We start from the raw sequence: 13,962 nt of genomic DNA, 5'->3' as shown, positions 1-13,962 counted from the left end.
CGTGCAAACACTGTTACACGTCTGCCAACAGCCTCCAACATGCTCAGCCTGCCCTACACGCGCGCACACCAGCGCAAAGTGTTAAACATCTCCCAACACACTCCCACATGCTCAGTCTGCCTTACACGCGCACACACTGTCCTACTCACGCTTCATGGTGCGCACACATGCGCATGCACGCCCAGCAAGAAACTTTGGTGTAAGTAACAGTGTACACCTTCCATTTCTTGACTTTCCCTGACTTACCTAGTGGCACACCTCTTTCCATGATCTGTGTGTCATCTGTCATGTTACACTGACCTCCAATGAACTGCATTTCTTTCTACCATTCCCCCCTGTGATGTCACCTATCTCCTACTCTATTCCTCCCACTTATGTATCTCTTACACTACTCAGACTGTGCTCATTTGCTATGGGACTGAGATTCAGTATCCTAACCCTCATTTACATGAGATTGCCTACTAATGCTTAGTTACATGTCTTAGACTCAGCTTCCCCCCTTAGCAACCACTACACGGTGGCCATGTTGTTTTTGGTCTGCTGGTCCCTGCATTGTCATTCCATGTATTGCATGAAACCCACATTTGTGGGTTTATAACCTTCTTTTTTATGGTTTTATACAGTGCAGCCCGTTTGCGCGGGGCTGCGCTGGGTTTAAACACATTTTTAATATTTTTGCATCGGGTTACCTTGCCAATGGCCACATATTTGGCCATTGGCATGCTGCCGGAGACATATGCACCCTTTTTTTGGAGCTGACATGGCTCCATTGTGGAATTTGCAGAAACGTACTCAGTTGTCAACTGAGTACATTTCTGCAGCTAAAACGTCTCTTACACGGACTGGTTTCTGCTTCGTGGATCGCTAATATACCTCATTTGCATACCTTTCGGCTGCAAGTGAGGTATTTAGCATGTCCACGCCCAGTCCGTGTAAGAGACGTTTAGCTGGTCTCTTACACTGAGTTTAGGGCTGTTCCTGGATCGCAAGGCTTGCATGGAGTGTTGCACATCTCTTACACTCCGTGCAAGCCTTCGTGAATCCTGCCCCTTATTTGTATACGTAAAACTATTTACACATGAACCAGAATTACAGTATTTCAAAAAAGTCTTTGCTAAATCATGGCTCAATTCTCAGGCTACATCTTGTTCTACAAAAACTTTAGAGGTACTATTATCTCAAGCACTTGAAACCATGTATCAGCATGTATATGTTGAAAATAGATCCATTACCACCCATAACATAATGTCCTAGAACAATAAAAACAGCTATGAATGGAAAATTGTGTTATGTAATTTATACATCTTTAACTTTAGTACAACTAGGTACTGATGTACTCTTAAAAAGATGGATAGCTGCAGGTCTTACAAATAGGACATGGCAAGTGTCATATAGCAACTGGACAGGTGAAACCCTTAGTTACAGTCAGGATGTCCCACAGTGCTCTGTCCTAGGCCCATGCTGGTTTAGATTGCATCTTTCAGACCCATCTTCTTCATCTAAGCCTTCTACAGTCTGTATGCAGAAGACTTGGAAAATGGGTAAACTGATTAACCATTACTATGTTACATGTGTTATAGACATGGTTAAAGTTCTCTTGCAGACATGTCCCATCAACCAATTGGTTAATAATGGTTCTGGAACTATAAGCTGTATACAAAAAGATTACAAAGTGTAGGAAATCAGAAATTATGAAGTCATTGTTTGTTAATTTCGTTAGACCTAAACAGGAGTATGGAACAATATGGAAATCTTATAAGAAAACAAGCATGATTAAACTTTCCAGAGTACAGCAGAAATGTATCAAAGGCATCCGTGGATAAGAAAATGTAAGTTATGAAAAACTACAAATATCTGACTCTGTTTAGGTGTCTCAGATATTTAAAGAGGAGAACCCATTCAGGTAAATACGGCATTTAGAGATATCTCTCTGGGAATGTTTGGGATATCAAGAAGTACTACAGAATCAGACAACCTATGCAGAAGATTCTGTTGGACTGAAGTGTACCAATTGGTTCTCAGAGAGCAGCTGATGCATGGAAGAGACTACCAAACTACATTAAAAGCAAGCACTGGTTTAGGTGTTTTTAAGAACAGCCTGGGCACTTATGGAAACACCTGTTCTGATATATTTGCAGGCTAGAACAGCATCAATGCCTGTGCTTGAAATATTTGAATGCATGCAGGTATGGATAGATATCGAGCACAAAACTTTGCAAAGTACCACTGCATTAAAAAAAATAAAACATACTCCCAAAGCTTGCTTTTCCAAGTTTCACTTTTGAAAGCTTGATCTAACTTTCTGTTGAAGGTACTATTCCTTTGGACATTAGAATATGGTCCACGTATTTTAAACTCTCCTCATATTGCACATTTAAGACAACATTTCAAGTGGAGTAATGTATTAAGCAAGTTTGTCTCATCAGGCTCCTCTGTGACAAACTAGAACTGCAAGTTTACAATACATTTCAAACCTTCAGTTCCTTGAGCAACATATCTGGTACAGATAAATGGAAGCCTTACAAGCAATACCTACCCAAAATTTATACGGATTGGAAAACATTCACCTACCAGTCTATCAAAATCCCAGATTTTCACCTAATGCTGAAAATAAGCTACCATTCTCAAGACTACACCTTCAACAGTAACCAATGGACAATGCTATTACTTGTACATTATAGATCAATAGAACTAGGAATTTATTTTTGCTTTAAAATAGCAAGCACACTATTCATCCATTCTCTGTCATAAATAAAAGCTTTCCATTTGATTTTGCCGCTCTCTGTTCTTCTCCAATATTCTGGCACTTTCCATGGATCATGCATCACTGCTGTATCATTAGATTTATAGGATTGCTATGTTCTGGAAAACATCATAAGCCTCTAACATCAGCACATTTGTAAGGGATATCATTGCCATCAGTTTTGCCTTTTATTTCAAAAGGTTTCTGTGTGGCTATTAAATATATACATTCTTTGCTTTCATCTTGTAAAATTATTTTACTGTTCAACTTCTCATGTGAGAAATAACCCAAAGCATTAGAATTTATATCCAAATACAATGACTTGGAACAGATTTAAAAAAAAAAAAAAAAACACATCAGTACTTTCTGGTTTTACCTGGTGCACTGAATGTGTTCATTTATTTATTTAACATTTGTTAACCAGGAAAGTATGACTTGGAACGAATCCAATTTTCAGCAGAGGCCCGGGGAGAAACACTCCAAATGCATGTCTTTGTAACATGGGAGGAAACCAGAGCACCTGGAGGAAACCCACACAAATGCAGGGAAGACATGCAGACTCCACACAGAAGGAGCCCCAGTCAAGAATCGAACCAGAGAATCACTTGCTGTGCGACAACAATGCTATTGCTGCACCACTGCACTGTCCATGTGTAGAAGATTGTTTTCCCTCTGGTTTATAACATGAATGCTTCAAATCTATGGACAAAATACACCACACTATGCCAGAAGCTAGTTTAAAAACAACTTTTACTTTATTATTCTAATCACTTCTTGCATTCATCTTAGTGCCTCTGATATACTTTAGACTTCACTGCATCAGCTCTCATTATTTTAGTAGTACCAGGCAGCTTCTCACCTTTCTGCTCGATAAAAAAAAAGTGTTTTAAAGCAAACTTATGTAAATGCTGTAAATTTTTCTGTCCAGCACCATTTCCTCAAACTGATTAAAAGCAAGTCAATGTTTCTCTTCACGGTTACAGACTCCTATTACAGTAGGTGTGAACTATAACGGAATATATTTTTGTGCATCACAAAGGCTATTTGCCATCTTCATTACTGCTGCAACGCAATATCACTACATCACTTTGCTTCCTTGGTTTGACTCATTGTATCTTACATGTACCCATTTCCACAAATTAATTTGAGCCACATAAATTCACTTAATGTACATGTATCCACAGCATATGTAGGCAGGTCCGATTCACTTGAAATAAAAACAATATTAAAGGTCATGCTATCAAACTATTCTCTCCCTTATTAATGAAATCATACAGCTCACCAGATTCAAGGTCTTTAGTTCAATTCTCCCTTCAGCCCAACAGCAAGCAATTATAGTCTCTGTAGGAGCTAGTGTCCTTCTGATGGACAAATGCTAAATAAAACTGTCACATTCTATGCTCATAGTTCCCAAACTTACAAATTATGCTTTTCATCTTTCCAGGTCATATAGAAATATGACCACTACTTTTTTCACTTCACATTTGATTTGTAGCAAGTAATACATTCAGATTTTGGGACTGAAAGTTTTCGGTTTTCTGCTAAAATATACTAGCTGGCAAAGAATTCTTCGTGGCTACAGTTGAAGAATAAACTTCCAGTCAGAAAAGTGGTCCAGTACTCCCATAATCCCAAAGATAATTTAATTCTGCAGACATTTTCATTTTTTCAAAAGCTTTTCCATTTCTGTTAACATACAACATGTACACTGGGATTGGAGTTTGCAGTCAACATGAAATACTTAAACAGGCCTTCCAGAAGGAATGTTCACAACATGACATGCAAACTCCCTACAGCTAGCCAAGCATGTAAACATATAAAGTCCATATACTCCATCCAGCAGTTTTTTTTCCATCCACTATGAAGATAGACTTAATGGACAGAATGAGAACATCACTCACTTCTCAAAATATTGAGCCTGAACAGTATGGAGCAGTGGCCAGATGACCTACTGCCACAGGATTCCCAGAGGACATTATGAGCCACACTGCCACAGGATTCCCAGAGGACATTATGAGCCACACTGCCACAGGATTCCCAGAGGACATTATGAGATGCACTGCCACAGGATTCCCAGAGGACATTATGAGATACACTGCCACATGACTTCCAAGTCCATAAAAGCACATGTAGACCGTACTGAAACTCCCATGACCCCCTCCAATATCCATGCAAGGCTAAAGAGTGGATCCACTATTTCACAGCCAGGACAAAATCTACATCACTCCTTAGATGACAGTGGAGGAGTATAATCCCTCTAAAAAATGAGGACTGCAGGCATAATTTCCTAGTTCAGAGATGCTGCCTAACATTTCATATGATACTGACCATAACATCGAAACAAAGTCTAGCACTTCTACCATTTCCTGTTAAGATTTCATCCATTTCTGTGGCCTTGCCACAAACTGTACAAATTACTAAAGTGACATTTACTAAACTAGCTCACAATCCTTTAACCATGCAAAATGAATTTATAGCAAATTCTATGTCTTTGCCCTGATCCAGGCCAGTATTGGTCTACCTTTGCCAAGAACAGCCTTCGAAATATCCAGCCTGCCCTACTTAAAATCACTGAAATGATTCAATAAAACCTTTTAGGCCATCTAACATTCAGAGCCTAAGCAAGCTCCAACACCTGAACTTTCATATATTATCATTGCAACTGCTGCCTTCTTAGTACCAGTTATTGCACCAGGCCTCTCTGGAAGTATTACACAGATAGCTTTACTCCAATGGATTTCTTCATTGGTAGTATTACCAGTAAATACCAAGACTACCAACATGACAATTATACAACTGGCCATTAACATTCAAAAGTGAGCATGCTGATTTGTCAGCCCAACCAGTATGCCCACTGTAAATAAAGAATATACCAACAGTAAAAGTCCGGATGTTAAAGTATCATTGAGTGGCCAGACTTTTTTTTTTCTATTATGCACTAGACATGCATTAGTCTGAAGGAGGTAAAGTCTGAAACTGAAATGCATATCATTTAGTAATTTCGTACCTTATAAAATTTGTGGTTTTCCAACAAACCACAGATGAATGAAGTCACTAAATAATGACATACTTTTCAGTTTCAGACTTTTACTTCCTTCAGACAATGCAAATCTCTCTCAAAAAGATCTAAGTTTATAAGTGCAACATTATTTGTCCCCTCCTTTTAGTCCACGTACCTTAAAATAAGAAGTGGAGAGGTATTTATCAGAGCAGAGAAAATACAACAACAAGTCAGATATGTTCTGCAAAACTAAAGAAGCCTACCTGACTTTCATGGTCTCCCATACCTCCAAACTGTCTGGGGGCTTACGTTTTTTTTTTTTTTTTTGTGTGTAAAAGCAAAAAAGAGATCTTCCTGTTTCCATTGCTTGCTTTCCAAAGCACCGATGTACTGCATAACGTCCCATATGCATGTGCAGTACATCAACAAAGCAGCACAATTGGGAAACAGTGAAGTACACCATGGCGCCCTTAAACAGTCACTATTAAAAACAAAATAAGGAATTTCTTTCTTTCTTAAATAAGGTCACTGCATAATAGCAATGATCCATGGCTGGGTGTGGGCAATGCTGGATTTACCCACCCACTCAGCTGTGGGTTATTGCTATAGTACCATCTACCTTTTAGCCACATTTGCACTTGCCACCAACTCAGCCACAGAGGCCTTGAATAGGGTCTGTTCATTCTTGTGTCCCTAGTTTCCTCAGGTATAGGGCAGAGTTTCCTCTGGAAATAGAATGTGAACTCACCTGGCAAAGAAACATTGGCTAGGCATTCCCAGGACACCCTCACTACACAGTAAGGCTTCTTGGTATGTCCAGCCATTGCCTCAGCCATGTAACCTAACCCGCAACAAGAAACCTGGCATCTCTCTTAACCAGAATATTCACACCATACATACAAAGGTCTGATGACATGACTACAAAGGTCAGCCACTAAACTTTGGTACAATACCCTCCCATAGGTACATTTATAAGCAATCTTGTTTTCAGTAATGGTATTTACTCAAAAACAACCCATGACTACCAACGTCAAACAATTTACTTCTAATGACCCAATGATGTCTTCAAATATCAATTAGAACAACATTTCATAATATTTTGCAGGAACTGAAATTAACAGCATCACAAATACTGCATACTGTGGCACTTTGGGAGACTCAAGATTAATGAATAGTTTCATTTAAAAGTGTTTTTCTGCAACCAATTAATTAAAAATGGCTTCCTTTATAACTACAATATTGATACTTGAGGAGCACCAGAACAATGCAAGTTATTTTTGGACTAGCTATATTCATTACAGTGCTGCATTTCTTGACTAAGTAAACTTAGTGACGGTCACTGGACTCTTTTCAGCCAAAACCCCAGCAACGAGGCAACAATATACAAAGCATATATGATTTTTCAAAATCTTTACAAGGACTACATTGTGTTCAAAATCAGAGAACAAATGTGCACAGAATAAAGTCAGAGGTTGTTTAAAGTACACATTTACATAGCTTATGACTCAGTTTAGAAAACTGAATGTAAAACTATTAGACATTATACAGAATTATAACTAAGTTATAAAATTATTTTGCACTGCTAAATATCAGTGAGACAGTAGCTATGTACAAATTTACACAAAACAATGCTTTCTCAAAACTTGAACCATTTACAATAATCCTCCCCAAAAAAATTAAACAAAACCAGGATTACAAAAATGTTTCAACTTTTCAAAAAATGCTTAGAGAAAAAAAAACAGCTGCAAATAAAAACAAAATGACCAAAGTCTGTGTCTAGCACAACAAGTTCCAATGATATAGTTCAAAAATGCTGACTGAACATTAACAAGGTGGCACCCATTTAGGTGTACATTGGGTTCTATTCACTGGAACTATTGATTTTCTTTAACATTTATAGAAAAATATAGGATGCACACACATACATCTGAAACACAAAAGGGATAATGTCAATGATAAAGTTATTCTGCATACTAGATAATATTTTGAAAGACTAGCTCATCCAGCTGCCCCTTGCTCTGTCTCTCATACATTCAGCACACAAACATAAGGTGTAAAGTGAGAACAGATAATTAAACTGTAAAAGACTTGGTCTAAACTCCTGTTTAACTATAGCTCATGGGCCCGACTACCACCACTACAGAACAGCCTGGTATTAACTTGTGCTAGACTGTGTCTTGCTGTTAAATCAGAAACTGCTACTAACATGGACAAATAAAAACTGCACTATACCACTCCTCACTAAACATGCCATTGTGCCTAGTAAACTAACATTACAGTGACAATAAGGCTGTATGTATAGGCAGCACACCATATTGTATGGCGGAGCAGACACATTAAGCTTACTTTAAGTACACTGATCTGCTACAAAATATGTGAAGAGTTGTTACACAGTATGCTAAAGTACCCAAGGTGTTCACCTGAAATCTCTGCAAGCAATATCAAGTGATGCATTTGGTTTAGTGATTAAGCAATATTTTTTTTCTACTGAAATCAGAAACTTAATCACAAAGGTGATCAAGAAAATGTCTAGCAGTTTCAAAAGATGTTAATGTTGCTCCAACCCCATCTTGAAGCCATGCTTTTCTGAATCCTACATTATCTGCACTTTCAAAACGGACTTTTCAACTCTACTCTCACTGTCCCAATGTAAAAAAAAAAAAAAAAAAACCTAGGATGTGCTCCAATGTCTACAGTCTTTTTTTTTATCTTAGATTTAACATGCGTCTTTGGGCAACACAGTTTGTACAACAGTAAAAGTTTTCACTCCTACCTTAGCAGCTTATTTCTTCTTGATATCCTTCTGCATTTCCACAATGTGAAAATAACCATGCATGAAAATACAAAGGCTGTTATCCCTTCAAAAATGCCCTGAAGCATAAAATCCCAGATCTACTTTTTAAAAATATTTTAGGTTCAGATACCAAACCCATTACCATTCAGAGCTCTTTGAAAGCCTCCCACTTCCCCTTAATAGATCTGTCCTCCCACCTTGGTAACAATGTTATTATATGTAGTAATTCTGTATGCCCACTTCATACACTTAACCCCTTGTTCAATCTTATCTGTAAAAAAAAAAAAGGTGAGCCAAAAGCTTTCCTGAAATGCAGGGCGTATATTTACTCAATCCAGTTCTTTCTTGACCAAGACACAAAACTACATTTAGATGAGACAGAACTGACCAGTTCACATTTCCTCATAAGTTCATTTATCAATTGCTTTTGCTTGCTGGGAAAGTCCGACTAAGCAAAAGCCCCATTTAAAATGGAGGCCCAGGGAGAAATGCTCCATTTTACAAAATAATTAGAAGGCAGTTATACAAAATTTTCATAATAAATGTATACGCAGACTAGTAATGATATGACAGTTAATGAAAACATGACAGTTAAGTGAAGAATAAAATACTAGCCAGTAGCAAGCTTATAAGAGTCTAGTTACTTTCAGTTGGAATCACCTTAAAATAAATATGGAGTAGGTGACTAAATTATAGGATGAAGGTGGCTGCAAGTTATGGAGAAGTACTGAGGAAGTCCAGGTAAAAGGGAGATAGAGATAGTGGAGAGGGGTACAGGACAGCTAGATAGTTAGAAATAGTGGAGAGGGATAGAGGACAGCTAGATAGTTAGAGATTGTGAAGTCGCAGCTGTATTATGGCCAACTACATAAAAAAAAAAAGAGTGGTAACAGTAAGTTTAGAGATTATCTAGGAAGATCACATGTAGGACAAGGGTGGGGCCAACTTCCATTTAAGACTCCTGTTGAGTATGCTAATACAATAGCACATTTTTAAATTAAAGGTGCAAATTCATACGGCCCCTCATATTTGTAGGGCCATGGCTACCCCTACCAGATGGAAAGCTGCTCTATGAAATTAGCATAAATGCAATATATGCTGTCTGAAGTCTGCCGCATAGCTAGTATTAGGGTTAGAGTATTAGCGTTCCCATGCCAATCAGTGTGATTTCACCAGGCAGGTGCAACTCGTGTTTCTGACAATTTATGCAAATGAGGTATGCCAGTAAGGCAGGAATAACTCTCTCCTACTTCAGGTATCCAAGTACAATTACTCATGTATATATGAACCCGTAAGCAAACAATGCGGAAATGATTATGGGTGGATACCATACTGCAAAGATCAAAATAAACTACTATTACTTAATTACGCAAACAGTGATTGTTTTTTTTGGGGAGGGGGGGCAGACAAAATAGCCAGCTATCATCGGTGTCCAAAGGCAGACACTCTAGTTATTACAGAAAGCAGCATACTTTACTTTCCACGATAATCGTTGTATACTTAACATCCCACTCAATTTCCCCTAAACTACCTTGATGCATCCCTCAGACAAACTCTGGCATTCTGTCCAGCCTGCTAAGCCCCTTGTACTGAGGCACGCAAATGCATGGACATTCTATACACTACAGGATGGCCTTGGCTGTTTAAGCTATTTGCAGGGCCCCTGCAGGTCAACTGGTGCCCTAGGCAAAAGGGCTCCACGATGCCCCCCACCACACTACCTGGTGCCCCCATCCTGGTCTAACTATATCAAATAAATACTAGAAAAGTGCCCCTGCTAGACCGGCGCCCAAGGCGGCCGCCTAGTTGGCCTATGCCCAAGGCCGGCTATGGGGGGGGGGGGGGGGGCACGGCACCAGCAACCAATGAAACATTATAACAACGTAAAAATAATGCATGAATGTATTTCTCTGCATTTTTCTTCAGTGCTTACTGCGACATTTGTCGGACTGTTTTCGTAACTGGAGGAGAAAAAAAAGGCAAGAAAACATATCTGTTGGATTCAAACTTCATCAGCACGATTACCTAAACTCCTGCAGTTGTAAAACGTTCAATTTCTGCCGCAGCCCGAGGCACGGCAAGAAGCTAGGTTTACGTAATACTAAACAGCACATAAGAAGAGCTCATATACTGTCAGTTACGCCAGCTATTGTTTATAGCTTTCACAATCTCTTACAGTAAATGATTAAATCATTAGCATCCACTTTTGACGAAGGCATACTCATCTCAGTAGGGAGGGAGACAGACCCACACACATCTTTACGTACAAGTTGTCCGCCTATCTTTATGCACTCCCAGCTTATTCATAGTCAACGTCGTTGACTCAACGATTGAGTAAGACCCCCCCCCCATCTATTTGTTAAAGCGAACCGTGCACCTTTACTTTTACTACAACTAGCAAACAATTATGCTACCACACCAAAGAGGTAGAACGTAAAAAAAAAAAACATTCTTCCAATTACGCATACCCTTCTCAAGTCAAATGTCAATATTTTTGTCTCATATTTTCGGATTTCTGGCAGATGACATATTATTGTCACTAACTAACGACACTAATTGGAGTTATCAGACTTCGTAACTTTCAGGATATGCATGCTATCATGAATTGTATTAGTCTACCAACTAAGTTTATAAAATCAATTTTTTAAATCTGTCCTTATTTCTGGGCATGTGACCCCCATTATGTTAGGATCTGTCCAATTTTCTTGAGCCAAAAGATCGCTAAGTATTAAATTAGGAGTCCTCCTTCAGGAGGAGGATATGAACGTGCATTATATGATCTATGGAATGAAAAGCTCCAGAAGGAAAAGGTGCCATCAATTTTGCAAAAAGTAATTGGCCTCCCTCCTTTAAAGTAGACCAGTTGCTCCCCCAGACTGCCCGTTATGCTTGCTGAATGCTAGGGAGCATAGGCATACACACTATTCCCTTGTCTATGCTTGTGTGCAGTGCACAAGGATGATTGCAGGCAGAAGTACTGACCTTTCTCTGCGTTGAGCCTGCCGAGTGCTGCGATTGACTCGGACTACCCTGCGTCCTTACTACCCAAAGGAGATATCGAGAATGACTGAACGAACAGCTCTGCACCCGCAAAAGCAGCTGGGCATAATCTCACTCTGCTCCTGAGCATTAGTAATCTCATCACCACTAGCCTTCAGAAATCACTACCAAATATCAGAAGATGAGTATTTGTCTTAATTTAATGAGATACAGCGAAAGTAACACTTTTCACAAACGGCGCAACTTTGGAGTATGGTTAGGGCATGCTTGACAAAACCCTTTAGAGTTCTAATCTTCGCAAACGCAAGAGTCTTTGTATAGGCTTGCCCGTTACTTTTTTAATGTATAGGCTCTCAAACAAGTGATTCCTTATTAAAAACAATACATTTTGGAGAAACAAAGTTGGTAAAATCATAGTAGATGAGGGGTACAAAGCCTGTACAATGTAACTTTCAGGTAGTGAGTGGCTTGCACAATAGTGAGGAAAGGTAGATCTGGTGCAAAAGACCATTAACCATTTTGTTAATTAAGGGTGAAATACCACACATGGTCGTTCAATTTTATGAAGTAAGCAAAACACATTCAGTGCAAGGTAAACGTATCATCCACTGTAGCTAAAAATCACCAGAGTGAATAAAACAAGCTTCATAATGCACATTACTTCCTCACTGATGGATGTGCAGCTGTAAAAACTTATTTAGCCAGAGCTGTCTCAGATAGTCCGCTCCTTCACTCAGTACTGCCAGGAAAATGAGTTGAGCAAATAAATAAAAAGTCACATAGGTTCAGAGTAAAAACATGCAACACATTTAACTGTAAAGCGTTCAAAAGTGCTAAAAACACGTAATCGTTAAATTTCTGAATACAAAACAGCTTCATAAATTTCTTTTTTAAATGGCTAACAAACAGCATAATTTGCAAAGAAATTAAAATTCAGTACATTTACCTTCCCCATATTCCTAAACCCATATTTAGCTGCAAGCTTATCTGCCTCTACGGAGCCACCAGCAACTTGGACAGCCCAGTGATTTGTATAAACCGGTCGAGTTAATGACAGAACCGCATCAAATAAGACAAACAGGAATGCAGACATTAAAATCAAGCACGCGTTCATTGTAGGTCCTCGTCCTTTACCCTCCACTAAGGTGGACAAAATCGTTTGCGTACAACCCGCAGCGTTTACTGTTAGAAAAAGCAGCTCCCGCAACAACTTAACACAGAGAACGTGCTTAGTGCCGCACGCGAACAGCTCGCATTCCCAAAATAGTTCAACAGCAAAAAAAGGGCAGCAGCTCCAGCCTCGCGCCGTACTTGTGATTTCACTTTTTGGGAGGAACTGTAACCAATCCTAGGAAACGTTTAATCCCCGCGTATGGTAAAGGAAAACAGGGGGCGAGCCTATAGATTAGGTCTAAATCGCGGCTCGCATCTACCTGTGGCTGTTCTCCAACCGGAGACAAGTGCATCAAGTTTGCAGTGATTGCTGCTGCATCCTTGTGTTGTTAAGAAAGAGACGTATGCCTAGCAATTAAAACGCACTATACACCTTTGTCAGCTAGCTCCCCATGGTTGTATTAATGTAAGGTCGGTTCGTTATTTTCAGTTGCATTAATAAATAGTAACGCTTCAATGGGAACATCAGAGAACAGCCGCATCTTTGTTTTGTAATGGTTATCGGTTCCGCTTGACTCGGCTGCTGAATTCGTTGCTAATTTAAAGTGTTTAAGCGACTGTCTCAAAACCCATAATTTTCTGAATTAACTTTTTCTCTATTTTCCATGTTTTTATAAACTAAGGTGTTGTATGATTAAAACTAGTTAATAAATGACGTATGATCTTATAGAAATTTGAGTGTATGCTTTTAATGAATCTTCTAACTGTACAAACTTTTAAGGGGTGGGTGCTGCTGAATGGTGTAGCTAGGCATACTCGCTGTACTCGGAGTACATTTTTCTGAACGTCCTATCAACGTGGCGTTTTCAGGTCATATTATCTCTACAGCTAGAGTTACCACCTGTCCCACTTTGCGAGGGACAAGCCCTCTTTGGGCAGTTGTGCCCTGCAAAAAAATTGTAAAAAAGGCTAATGTTCTGAGATTTTAGGGCAAGAGTATTTCCTATATTTTATGTAATAGTTGCATAAAACAGTTATTCTGTATCTGAAACAAAATGTTATCAGAAACAGAATAAGCAACTAAAATGCTACAATAATAAGCTTTTATTTAGTTTAAACAGTGAAGTTCTGTCCTTTGTACTGGCCGTGGGTATGTTTTGGCCTGCAAAATCATGTTTGTACAACAGTTGTCCAACTTTGGGCATTTGAAAAGGTGGCAATCCTATCTACAACTGTCAAAATGAATGCCTTTAACAACAGATGGAATATTGTTAATCTAAAACAACATGTTTAATAGCTTTAGGTGGAAAA

General features: G+C 38.9%; 1 protein-coding gene across 1 annotated transcript in view; it reads right to left on the bottom strand.

Annotated features, from left to right (window-relative positions):
- Positions 1–13,215, bottom strand: part of PCSK6 (proprotein convertase subtilisin/kexin type 6) — a gene marked incomplete in the record, with an annotated part of 1,289,931 nt that extends 1,276,716 nt beyond the window's left edge. The window contains 1 exon segment of the mRNA XM_044078680.1: positions 12,485–13,215. Coding sequence (XP_043934615.1) covers positions 12,485–12,652 — 168 coding nt within the window.
- Between the last annotated feature and the right edge of the window lie 747 nt (positions 13,216–13,962).

Source organism: Protopterus annectens, chromosome 7.part1 (genome assembly GCF_019279795.1).
Source record: "Protopterus annectens isolate FY-2018-M chromosome 7.part1, PAN1.0, whole genome shotgun sequence".
In the NCBI taxonomy this organism is placed as follows: domain Eukaryota; kingdom Metazoa; phylum Chordata; order Ceratodontiformes; family Protopteridae; genus Protopterus; species Protopterus annectens.
Note: the sequence above shows the minus strand (reverse complement) of the source record. Positions and strands in the feature narration are given on the sequence as shown.